A 13577-nucleotide genomic window follows, 5' to 3' on the forward strand; every position below is an offset into this window, starting at 1 on the left:
TAACTGTGAGCTTGCATTCAGGAGAAGGTGGGTTCGAACCCCCACTATCAGCAGCACTGAAGATTGTTTTCTGTAGTTTCACGTTTTCATAGCAGGCAAATGCTGGGGCTGTACCCTAATTAAGGCCATGATCTTATCCTTCCCAGTCTTAGCCCGTTTCTATCCCATCATTGCTGTAAAAACTATCTGTATGAATGCAACATAAAATAAACAGCAAGAAAATAGTTTCTTGATGCGCCAGCATTCTTTAACTTTTCTTCATCCTTTCGCCAATGTTATAGGTTACATTCACATTTGCAGTCCATACATTATTAGTACATTTTGGCCTTGTGTAAAAGCTGCAGTTTGAAGTTTGTGTAACTGAAGTGAAAAATCGCTCTCCGTTCTACACCATCCACTATGATTGGAATTTTGGTTTAATAGCTCAGCTGCAATGTGTGTAGTGACTTCCGCCGTACAAGCCAGTGCATTTGGAGAATTACACAAATAGTTCTTCACAAAAATTATTTCTGCACATATAAGACGACTACAATTTTTATTAATACATTTTAACGTAAAAAGCATTGACTTATATTTTGGCCACTGCTGTATTTGACTCTCCATAGATTTATAATTCCTCTGCCTCAGTAGTGTAACGGTTAGCATTATTCTAGAATGGTAAAGTTTACAAATGTAAATTAAATTAATTTTAATGCCAGCCGGATGGCTGTCAGATTTAATGAATTAACTGTCAATATTTTTATGTGAAACAAATGTTAAGGAATGGAAGAAACTTTTAATTGCATCATCACTGTCATTTATTACATAGAAATGTTCAATGTCCGACTCAGTCTGACTTCATCATACTACATCAAGTGACTCTTTCATATAATGATGTTTCAACATGCGCCTATTTTAATTTAAAAGTATATTGTATGAATGAAGATTTTACTCATGTTTTGCAACTTTCAATACATTAATTTTAAGTTAAAGTTATTTATAGGCAGCTGAAGATGGCCTAATGCGGCCAAAACCTGTATTGTTGTTCTAATATGATGCTTTTACAATTTTGAAATGTAAATAATATGTATTGACTTGGTGGAACCAGTATACTAGTTTTTCATCTTATATAATATAATTGTCAGTACAGATCCAAAATGAAATTTATTTCATGTGATTAAAATGGTGCATACAGCTCACTTTCCATTGGGGTATGCCTGAAAAGAGCTGCACCACCTCAGGACGAGAACACGAGTTTACTTACTTTAATTACTCCTCAATCAGTTTTGTTATAATAATGTTCCTTCAGCCAAGCTCGATAGCTGCAGTCGCTTAAGTGCATCCGGTATCCAGTGAAGATGGTTTTCCATGATTTCCCATTTTCACACCAGGGAAATGCTGGGGCTGTATCTTAATTAAGGAACGGCTGCTCCCTCTCCACTCTTAGCCCTTTCCTGTCCCATCATCGCCATAAGACCTATCTGTATCAGTGAGATGTAAAGCAACTCGTAAAAAAAAGAAATGTCCATCAGCTTATCTTCCCAATGGTAAATAAATAACTTCTTACTATTTATCATGGATATTGTCTATAAAATATTGAGTATCAAATTTTGTATAGAATATATTTAATATTTTGTATTTTATGTGTCTTTGGTAGCCTAGATGTTGTTCAAAAATTATAATGAAATTGTTTTTTATAGCATGGAGGAAGAGAATATGTTGTCAACATGCACTGGTAGTTTGGAGGCGATGAATACTGAAGTTCTGCAAAACATTACCAATATTACAAATCTCTTCATGAAGCTCAATACTTATGTGCAGCTACTCTGTGCTCAGAGTAAGTTTACCCAATGTTTCTTGATTTGTATGTATTCAACATCACACTGATTCTGATTTTTTAAAATTCAATTGGAATATAGCAGAAAAATGCTAGATATCTTCTATACTTGAACCTGAGATTCCTCTGATCTTGGATAGATATACAGCTTATTTAAGAACCTTATGACTTCATTCATCACTTTCAGTCCATAGTCAAGATATGTTAGTTTTGAATATTTTTTCACCTCAATTTTGTTTTACATATTGATGTATATAGGAACTATTTTAAACTACTGTTTTACAATTTAAAATGTTTGTATATTACTAGGTAAAAGAACCTGTCAGCATCCCCCATCATCGCAGCGCAGGTTTCTACTAGAAGTGACACAGGTACTCAGGGAACTTCACGATACCATGAAAGGTACAGATAGATTTATTTATTCATCCATTCATTCTTCCCAAGCAACAGAATTGTTTTACTTGTTCTCTTTTAGAGGTTCCTTTATATTTGTAGCAGTTCTTGAGGTATTCTTCTTCACTATCTTCACTTTATACTTCCCCAAACCAGTGTGGTTGCCAGGAATCACATAGAATATCACAAAACAAGTATTTGCTTTAAAATTAAATACATCGTCATAATGGATACAAAGAAGAAAAAAGATCACAGGGAAATCTTCCGGCCAGGTGAAAGTGTGCTCATCCAGAAAATTATGTGAAAGAAGCATAAATGGATATGGACCCCTTTAGAGTGTATATTCCCCAGGTGATGATTGTTTCATTTGTCACGTGGAAACGCTTGTAGTGATGACCGATTTCTTGAGAATGGTAACCCTCTCACCCAGTATAAGTCCAATAGTCCAATGATTTGTGTGTCTGTTAAGTTGTATTTCTCCTGGTAGTATGGAACAGTAGGGGTATATATTGTTTTCCTTTCTGCATCTACTTTGTAAGGTTGTTCCTGGTGTGTCTCGGATTGGATGGTCAAATCAAGTACAAATCCCTTCTTGTTTTCTTTGTTTTCTGAGCATTGATTTTTAGTTTGTACTGTCTGAGTGCAGCTGCCAGCACTTCAAACATCCGATTATGTCGTTTACTGAATCTGCAACCAGTGCTGTACCATCAGTAGATCTGATGGAGTGGATTAGTTATGTTCATAATGGCTAAATGACCAACTACATGACTGTTAGAAACAAAAAAACCAGTAATTCACTAATTATTTAATCAATTTCAAGCTTTGCATTTTTAATCCCACTCAATGTTTCATCTCGTTTTAATCTACAGCATTCATTTTTAAAGTTCTGCTGCAGAAGAGGTAAAGGAAATCAAACAAGAATTTGAAAAAGAAATCACAGTTCACGGAGAGGCAATCTACCATTACTGAATGGTATGGACACAGTCAAGAAAGAGGAGTGAAAATGAAAAATTAAATGAAAATCCTCAGCCTGTTTCCAGTCATTCGACCAGGTCAGGAATGAAGCCCCCATCTAGTGGCAAAGATAAGAATTGTACCGACTGCTGAAGCCTGATTAATGAATGGCAGATAAAATGAAATGAAATATTGGAGAGTGTTGCTGAAATAAAATATGACAGGAAAAACCAGAGTTCCCGGAGAAAAACCAGCCCCACCTCCGCTTTGTCCAGCACAATCTCACATGGAGTGACCGGGATTTGAACTACGGAACCCAGCAGTGAGAGGCCAGTGTGATGCCACCTGAGCCATGGAGGAGGAGTACCAGATGAAATAAATCTAAAACAAAAACTTTGGAATGCAGTTGAATCAAGTCAGGTGATGCAGAAAATATTAGATTAGGAAATGAAATCTTAAGGAAGGTAGATGAATATTGTAATGGTTATAGCGTCCGTCATGCCAACTCGATACGCGCCAGGGTGTCACCATCTCGGCCTCACCCCCCTTATGCTCGAGCGCACCAATCACGAGCAACACTTAAGTGCTAGGCCGGCCCTCTCACCTCCGTCCATGGTCCCACAGCAGAGGATGACGAAAATTACTCGACTATCAATCTGGAGTCTTCCATCTCGCGAGGTTCCTGGATGCATCTAGCATCCGGACTGTTCCAGAAGGGTCGGCACAGCTATATAAGAGAGGAGTGACTTGCTTGGAATCAGTGAGAGTTAGACGGAGTGAGTGTGTGAGGAGGGAGATTGAGTTAGGAAAGAGCGCAGTCAGTGATAGGCTGGTCTGAGATGTCAGTCTGATAGAGTATCTGCCTGTTGGAGCCGAGGACTCGTTCCTGTTCCCCTGACGTCGTGTGTGTGAGTTCCTTGAGGCCGGCTGCTGGAGAAGAACCTTAGGTGTTCTGGAGAAGCACGAAGGGAACACTGGGTGCCGACGTGTGCCGACTGCGAACGGGGTTTGCCGGATTGAGTGAACAGCGGATACTATCCCGACCTGCGAGACTGATGTGTAGGCTGTGGACCTGATAGCACTAACGAGTGTGACCGAGTAGTTAGTGAGTGTAGTGTAAATAATTGGGGACACACACACACACTCTCTCTCTCTCTCTCTCTCTCTCTCTCTCTCTTAATAAACAAATTGTTTTTTTCACGTCAACTGTTCCAAAAATTCTACAGGATCATAATTACTTATTCAATTATATTGAATTATATTATATGTATCTATATATACTTACATTCCCGCGACCGAAGCAAACACTGGATCATTAAGCTATTCTTCATTTTACGTTGGCGTTTGAAACCACACTGCCTGATATTGAATATATCACGCTGATCACCGGGAGCTGGCAAGTTACTTCAATTGATCTACTCATCTTCAGCTTCAGTACGATTATGGATCTTCATATGTGTTTGATTGTGTTATGACTTTGTGCCTGACAGTGTACACAAGCTAGCTCATTTAACCGTTCTCCGCTTTTCATAAACATTATAAGACTTTGCCTAACACTGCGTGTGCCATACTGCTGTTCAGAAAATGATGCACTGTTTCTTTTAAGTGACTTACATTTTAGTTGTTCTGAATTTTACAGTGTCTACCCCCGTCATTTTTAGATCGCCTCTTCTACTGATCCGGAGTGAACTTGATCTTTTATTTTCTTTTTCCTATGCATTCTTTTTCATGTTATATTCGGCTGATGATGACCTGGACTAGGGTCGAAACCGGTACCACTTCTACTGTTTATTAAATAAGAATGTAATCACTGCATTTCTTATTCTTTTGTATTGAATAGGTTGAACCTCTTTATTTATTATTTCAGTTTTAACTGTGATACTTTACAATACGGAACAATGAAATTTTTATCTTTAAATTGTCTCTACTGTGTTTGTTCTACATTTTTCGTATTTGATCTACGACAGGTTGTTCAATACGGACAAAATGAAATTCCTATGTTTAAATTTGATCTACGACTTTTTCATGTTTTTCGGAACTATCGACACGCAGTGCTGATCCCTAAAATTATACAGTGTCTCATGAACTGCAACTGAAAAATACGTATTTGATTCTAGACTTCTTCATAACATTGAACTTTTAACACACAGTGCTCCCTAAAGTGTTATAGTGCTTCATAAACAGCATCTGACAGAATTATTTAAACCTCACATGTTGTTTACCTGTGCATTATCTTTTATACTTATTTGTGATTGGCTGAAATTTCAACACATAGTGCTCCCTAAAGTGTTTTAGTGCTTCACAACCAGCAACTGATGGAATTATTTAAACTTCACATTTTATTTACCTGTACATTGTCTTTTATACTTATTTGTGATCAGCTGATGATGACCATGAATACTGGTCGAAACCGGTACCAATTATAAGTAAGTAGGAATGTACAACTTACATTTCTTATTTTAATAGTATTGAAAGGTTGAACCATCATATATCTTCTTTCAACTTAATAGTGCTAGCGCTGTACTGTGTACAGTGAGCCATCTGGTGACGAATGAAGGTACCACTTCCACTTCTATCATTAACGTCTAAATTCAAACTTCATTCTTGGAGAAGTCTTCCTCGTGAACAGTCAAGATTTTCTTCTGAAGATGCAGAGCAAAGTTCTCGGCAAAACGTAAAGAATTTTACCTTATTTTCTTGACACGGCATAAGACCAAAAAGCCTATATCATGTCAATAAGTACGGGCCGTGAAAGCATCAATAGCAACAATAAGATAATTATTCCTTTATTTGGTATGTTTTATATATCCACCATTCAGTACTTACTAAGACATAAATACATATATTAGAACATATTTCAGTCTGTGGGATCTTTTTCAGCTGATGAATTAATATGTTTATTTAATAAATTGTTTAAAAATGGTTTAAATAAACATATTAATTCATTACCTGAAGACTGAAACATGTTGTAATATATGTACTGTATGTATATCGTATTAAGTATTGTGCCATTTCACTGTTATGAGAAGTTCCGTCCGTAAGAAGGACAAAGATGGAGTCCAGGTCTCCGAGAATAATTAACGTCAAAATATCTGATGACACCGTGAGCGAAAGCAAAAGTATTCACCACAGGCGCTAGAGAAAGGAATTTAGATCCAGAAGGCAGTGAAAAAAGAATGAATGTGAAGATTGTTACTAACAATTATCGAGGGAAAAAAAATATTATTAAGAAAACGAGATTGAATTGCTACTTCTAAATCAGAGTCGAAGACGGAAAGCAACTACGTCAGAATTTAAAGAAGGTATTGACAAGAGAGCATTTCAGTGGAAACAAAGAACAGACTTATTGGAAGCTGCATCGCAAGTCAAGCAGAAGATTATTAATTTCGTTCCGCGAACTTTAAGATACGTGGAAATTCGAGAATAAACTACGACAAGCTTACGTCACGGCAGTCTCTGCTGACGTATTACTCGATATCACCCAAGTTAAAGAATTACAGAAGTAGGGATCCTATAATAACTCCTGGAAAGATAAGGAGAAAAATCTGTTCATTTCAAATCATAGAATTATACTACCCCAAGAAGATTATTTGTCAAGTAGATCAACTCTTTCAAAGGAAGCAATCTTTTGCGTTAAGCAGATTATCGCAGCTGTTCATGATGGCAATGCTAATTGATTCTGTTTATTATTCTATTCCAACTAGTCCAGAGATGAGCAAGATGTTCTAAGAAGATGATAGGCCAGACTGCCCAAATGGGTGCCGTCGGATGACGTTGCCTGCCGAGAGATGACTAAGCCCAGAGGAGAATTATGCCAGTATTTCCCATTCACCTAGGGAAGTAAAAGGAGGCGTATCCGTGTGTCTTGTCAGCTGGACATATGCCGACGAATGGAGCTGCTGAATTCAGATGAGTCTTACTTTTAAATTAGTGTAGTAATGTTTTATATTCATATGTAAGTGTAATATGATTTGTTAATTTGTTCCGTGCGAAGCGACGAAAGTGGTGTATTAAATTAGAGCAAAGGTGGATAGGTAATCTTCGTATATGAATGACAAATCCATAGATAGGTAGTCAATCAGTGATGAAAGTCTACGTTCGAGATAGGATCCATGTAGTGTGAAATACTGAGTTGTTAAGGTGACAGTGAATTATATGCTATGTTAAAAAGAGACTTAAGTATGCGTGTACGTTGGTTATGACCAAAGAGTGTCAAGTTAGGAACCAGCAGTAGGATATGCTTGCTAAATAGACAGATGTGTTTACAATAATTTAAGGTTATGACGGAATTAAGATCGTAATGTCGTGAAATATGTCCACGAACCGTGAGTAAAATAATAAAGGCCACGATTGAATGAAGTGGACACGTATTTAGTAAAGGAGACAGAATATAGGTTTGGAAGTATAATAACGATTATTTTAAGAGAAGTTGATATGAGATTGATAATTTAGAATGGTGGTAGTTATTGATGCTTTGCGAGTATGAGCACGGTGATGTAGTAGGGGACTTAATGGTTTCAAGTTGAGTTTTTATTAAGTGGAAATGAATATGTAGCATTTATATGTACTATTTCTCTTACGAGCAAGCATGAGAAAGTTCAAGTAGGATTGGAGTGACACCTGTTGGTTAGCGTACATACTTGGTAGTACCAATGAAGTCTCAGTTAGGAGGATGAACTAAACACATGCACTGTGTCACAGATGTTTTCTAATTCTGATCTATTCTCAGGCGAAAGGAAATGTAGTAACTTCTTAGGCAACATCCTATCACTGATGACTGACTGAAAATGTAGGAATTGTATTTGATGGTCGAGTCTTCACACAATGCAGACCACATTAGCTAGTATATTTCAGATGAAACTAGTAGAGTAGTCGTAAGAATATATAATGTCGCACGTATGTTCAACTTAAAATGATGAGAAGATGCAGATCTTAGAATGGTATGTGGAATTCACTGGTACTTATTGAACCATTTATAAAATTACATTAATTTAAAAGAGGACTTATCAGTATTCACGCAGAAGAAGAAGAGAAATAAGAAGCATGAATATTCAGAATTGTAAACCAGTTATTTGTAGAAATATTAGGGAACTATCCTCCCAAGTTGACATTTATAGGTATTTATTGATGTGATGTATGAAAGATAGGAATAGTTATATATTAACAGATTAATATGAGCTCCGAGTGAGAGCCAGCAGTTCACTCAAATTAACTTCATAGGCAACAGAGAAGAATTCCAATTCATGAGATATGGTGTTAGGCCTAAAATGCGTCCTGAATATCTTGAAACTGCCTTCAATCTACACTTTAGCTTGTAAGGTATCATGTTGTAAATATTTTTCTTTGCTAGGGTGCACCCAAATAAGTTTTAATTACCCAAACATATTTAACTTAATTGCTTCAGTCTATTAATTTTTCACTTTATTTCGATTTAATCAGTTCTTTAAAGTCTAAGATGGTGAGTTTGACATCTTTGAACTTATAATTTTTAATTGTTAATTGCGAGCTGAATTATAGTAATGTTCAGCTGAATAATTGGTTATACGGACTTCAATAATTTGCCGTATATTACATTCTGTCCTTGATCTTTGGGTCAGTCAAGATTTAAGCACTTAGTGCAATAGATTTCAACAGATTCATTGTAAAGATGACTAACTCAAGTAGCATTTCTTTCATAATGCATAGTGGGTGCCGGACGTGTCAATTACCGGCAGATTCAAGATGAACATCGCTTGCATGTATTTTTACCCGATACTGACATTTCTTCAATTTCTCCTTACGCAGAAATATGAATGTATTGATTGAAAAGTTGATATGGAGAGAGGCTAAGAGAGGAGGTAAAATGATTGACTATGCGTTCGGGTAGAAGAAATAGATAGATTTAAGAAATTAAGGCCATGTTCGCTAGAAATGGACGAAATAATCAGATGATCATGCAGTTTCCTCTATTTAAAATTCTTTAGGGAGGATAGCATAACGTTCAACCTTTGGATTGAAACAAATATATAATAAACAAGATATGTAAAAATTTAAACAGTTCTTTCAATGTGTTTCGTAGCGTAGAGACTTAGATTTAAGTGGATGAATGCTGCAACATCTTGGTAGCGTAAGAAATTCAATAAGCAATGTATGAGAGTTGTTTCTTTGGGTAATTTAAGATTTCTTTGGCTCCATATGGTATGTCTTTCTCATATTCGGAACTCATAGCCCAAATGATAGAATTATGTTAGTCGGAAGGATCGAAATTAAGCTAGCCTGGATCTTATGCGTCCTCTCAGGGAGCCGGGGACGGCGCAGTATTGAATGGTGGAAATATAAAACATTGCAAACAGAGGAATAATATTTTATTACTTGTCCTTTTGTGTTTCGTGTTTGTCCTTGTCTCCTCATTCTGATGCTCCTTCTTCCCTTCCTGACTTATAATTGTATTTGTCCTGTTCATGTTCTTATTCTTCTATACATGATTTGATTTGTTGCTTGTTTGTTCTTTTCCAATACTTAAACTGGGTGTCTCACCTAAGAGTTGTCAGACATCTTTTCTCTGGTGTTTTGGTAGTTATTTTCAATTTGGTTATTGTAATGTGTGGGTAGAGTCAGCCCAAATAAGGAATGCCCATCATGTGCATCATGCAACATCCAGAGCCATCAGAAAATGAAGTTTTGGTACTCCCTGAGAACAAAATGTTGTTTAAAGTGTCATTTTATGTGCCTACTCAATCGAGCAGCCTCAGTTTAGTCAAGTGCAGTAACTTATTATGTTCATACAGTATAAGAGAAATAGTTCTACATATTGGTACGCTTCCATACTGTGTCATCCTCGACTGACTGCGCTGCCTTGCGGAGCGCCATGCTGTCTCCACACTGCTATCATACAGCAGCCTTACTCAGCCACTACTGGAAGTACTAACTATTCCTCTTGTTGTGCTGTCACCATCAATAATATCCTTTAACAGAATATTGCACCAGACTAACTTGAGACTGCTCTATCGATTGGGCATATTTTACTTATCATATGGCTTTAGTGCCAAGAGTGTCCGAGAACATATTCGGCTTGCCTGCTGCAGGTCTTTCTATTTGACGCCCATGGGTGACCAGCGCGTCTGGATATGGGACGATGATGATGACAGTGAGGTAAGAGAGAGTGAAAACTGGTGTCGGCACATAGCTTACTCCTGTTGAATAACACCAAGGGGTCAGCTCAAAGCTTTACGTCTCCATCCGACGAATGTGAATCACCATTGACAGCATCATATATCCTCACTCCATTGAACACTGCAGAGAGGTTTGGAGTTGAATCCAGGCTTTTGGCACGTAATTTAGTGATTAGAAATTGTATCTCTCCTACCCTACCGGCCAGCATATTGATGTTGAAATTTTTTCGACCAGTGGTTCTCGAACCGGCTAACCACGATGTCAGACCGTAGACTTGACACCTAACAATTATGGCCACCAGGCGAGCTGATTGTGCACATTAAATTACACTTTAAACAATATTTTGTTTGCAGTGAGAAACAAACAGACATTTTCCGTAGACTTGGACGTCACGTGATGTACTTGATGAGCATTCTTTGTTTGGGCTAATTTTACCTACACATTAAAAAAATGAAATTGAAAATTATTTCTGACACACCAAGGAAAAGGTACCTGATGACGCTTACTTAGGATAGCAGGTATAAAGAACATTTGTGTGTACTTGTACCTAGTCTAGAAGGTGACAGAGTAGGCCACTTATACCTGAACCCAAATGTGCTTGACTTTTTCAGATTTATTCCGATCATATAGTACCAAGAGTAGATTAGAACATGAATTGCCTACATCATCAGAGAGACTCCTGACAGCAGATGAATGCTTAGTTAAGTCACTTTCTTCCTTAGTGGCTGCAGTATCTAAAGTAAGCACCTCCACTTCATTATTTTAGCACACATTGCCATCTTGTTGATTCAATTTGGAGGCTGAGAATATCTTTTGTTGTCAGCCCTTTGCTTATGTTGATGAAGTGTTTCCAGTAGTTTGTTTTAAAAATTAGGATTTGATTAAGGTGTTATCCCAAGTATTTGTCTTGAAACAGTGTGGACAAATAAGACCCAAGATGACCACCTATGCCATAAGTCTAGAGAAAATGTATTGACTTTCCTGTTGTAACTACTGCAGACTATTGAAATACTGAACAGATAAACGTTGACTCAACTAAGTGAAAATAACAAGGATAATGGGCGCCACCTGCAAAACAATTGCAGGAATATTTAATTGTGTAGAGCAACGAGCCACTCTCTCTCTCAAGGCGACGGTCATCAGGCTGACGAGGCTCCAGACTTGCTTTGTAACCTTACCTGTTTGCTATATAACCCCTGAAATTAAATTTGGGTAACATACCAGGTTCAGCCTTACTCCACTGACAAAAGACTCACTTAAAGTTTGATTCTATACATTCTTCTTATAATATTACGTTTTTACATGGTAAATAAACAAAATTACATGATTTTAACCTAACAAACTATATACGAAAATTTCCTAACCTAAAAACTCGGGGATCGTACATACGTACGGTTACAATACCTCCCCTTGATTTGTGAAGATTATATACAATACATCTGAGCAAATCAGTCTTTTCAGTACAGCAGCCTACACAGCCTGTCAAAGTCACTCAGGATTTAAAGAAAATTCACATATTCTTCTTAACATACACAAAACATCTGAACTTACAATACTTCACCTTACATACCTCTTAAGATTGTGAATATTGTGTGTACCAATCATGTCACCTTTGTTATTCAACAGGTGATAAGCACACTTGCCAACTTTCTTACCTACTGTATAAGGTCCCTGATACAATTGAAAAAACTTATGAATTTCTTTGTTGTCTGCAGATGAAATGTGTGGAACCTTTAGTAACACCTCCTCCCCTACTTCAAAACTATCTCCATGATGCCTCCCCTGCTGCATCATTCTCCTATCAGCTGCCTTCCTTAAATTCTGCCTTGCTAAATCAATCACCATTGAAGATACCACTTCTGCTGAGGGTAGATCTACCCTGGTTGCCAATCTCACACAAAAACTCTCTTCCCATTCTTTCACACACAACTTACACAGACTTTCATTCGGAACACATATACATTTCACAATCAAAACATCCCTCCTGTTCTGAAAACACACCACAATCGCACCTCTTTCATCAATACTCTTCCACACTTCAATGAAATCATTCGTACGATCTTCAGCATCAGATATTCCACTCAACATACGTTTGAATCGGCCTCCTGTTCTCTCATACACAATGTCACTCTCACTTTCTTTGAACTTTCTCCAAATACCAAAAAGCTTTCCAACACAATTACTCCTCATAAAATCTTCAAACCCTGAATCCCCATAATATTCACAACCACTCTTATGATTCTCATTATGCACAAAATGTGACCTAACCTCCACTTCACAAAGAATTTCACCCACAGCATCGACAGTTTTCCTCCACTCATCCTTATCGGACATACCAGCTTCAATCACCTTTACAACTAACTTCCTTTTCAATTTCTGCAACTTCCCAAAGAGCATCAATTACCACAGTGTTATCACCATCAATTTTAGCACATAGTAGGTCCTCCGACAAATCCTCCTCCTTTTCTTCACACCCCTTACCCCCAAAATCCCTCAAATCATCACCTTCCCTCCCTACAATAAAGAATTCAATAATAGGATTAATGGGCATGTTACTTAAATTACCCTTGTCAGCAATGTGGTCATTAATCAGATCCTCTTGAACATCTATTTGATAGTTAATTTCCTTCATAGCACATGTTACAACAGCATCTTCATTTAGGGACAAGTCGCCTGACCTATCTCGCCCGCCCCTTAAGCATTTAAATTTCTTCTTGGTGGGTGATCATCTTGATTTGGATTATGATTCCCATTCGATCCTTGTTCATCCCTGTCCCGATTTTCCACATATCTGCGGGACTCAGAACCTCTGCCATAACCACGGTTATTCCTCCCTGGGTCTTGCCCTCTGTGGTTGCCACCTCGATTGTTTTGGTCAGAGTACCGATGGTACTCTCCTGGACCATTCTGTCTCTGTCCACCATTCTGGCGGATATTGGAATGATTGTCACTATTCCTAGCAGAACTTAAGGAATCGAACCTCTCTAACAGCTGTTCCATGTCCTTAATAGTTTCAATTCTCTGCATGCATGCTGCCAACTGAACCTCTTCAGAAAAATGTCCCAACATCCTTCTCACTATATCCTGTTCTGATGAATTTAAGTTCAGGCTCTGATTTAGTAACACATGCTCCAAGAAGTACTGAGTCATGCTACCCCCTCCCTGAGTCCTATATCTGCCAAAATTAATTTTGTCTTTAGCTTTCCCTTGAATACTATTGTTCCAAAATTTGGCCTTAAAGGCTACCTCAAATTCACTCAAG

The 13577-nt window shown here is 37.6% G+C and overlaps 1 protein-coding gene across 1 annotated transcript in view; it reads left to right on the forward strand.

Moving 5' to 3' along the window:
* The window catches only part of LOC136884187 (protein phosphatase 1 regulatory subunit 21), a 179924-nt gene that overhangs the window by 91307 nt on the left and 75040 nt on the right, over window positions 1-13577 (forward strand). The window contains exons 8-10 of the mRNA XM_068228739.1: window positions 1680-1816; window positions 2126-2218; window positions 10927-11054. Coding sequence (XP_068084840.1) covers window positions 1680-1816; window positions 2126-2218; window positions 10927-11054 — 358 coding nt within the window. The remainder of the gene's footprint in view (window positions 1-1679; window positions 1817-2125; window positions 2219-10926; window positions 11055-13577) is intronic.

Source organism: Anabrus simplex, chromosome 1 (assembly GCF_040414725.1).
Source record: "Anabrus simplex isolate iqAnaSimp1 chromosome 1, ASM4041472v1, whole genome shotgun sequence".
NCBI classification, from domain to species: domain Eukaryota; kingdom Metazoa; phylum Arthropoda; class Insecta; order Orthoptera; family Tettigoniidae; genus Anabrus; species Anabrus simplex.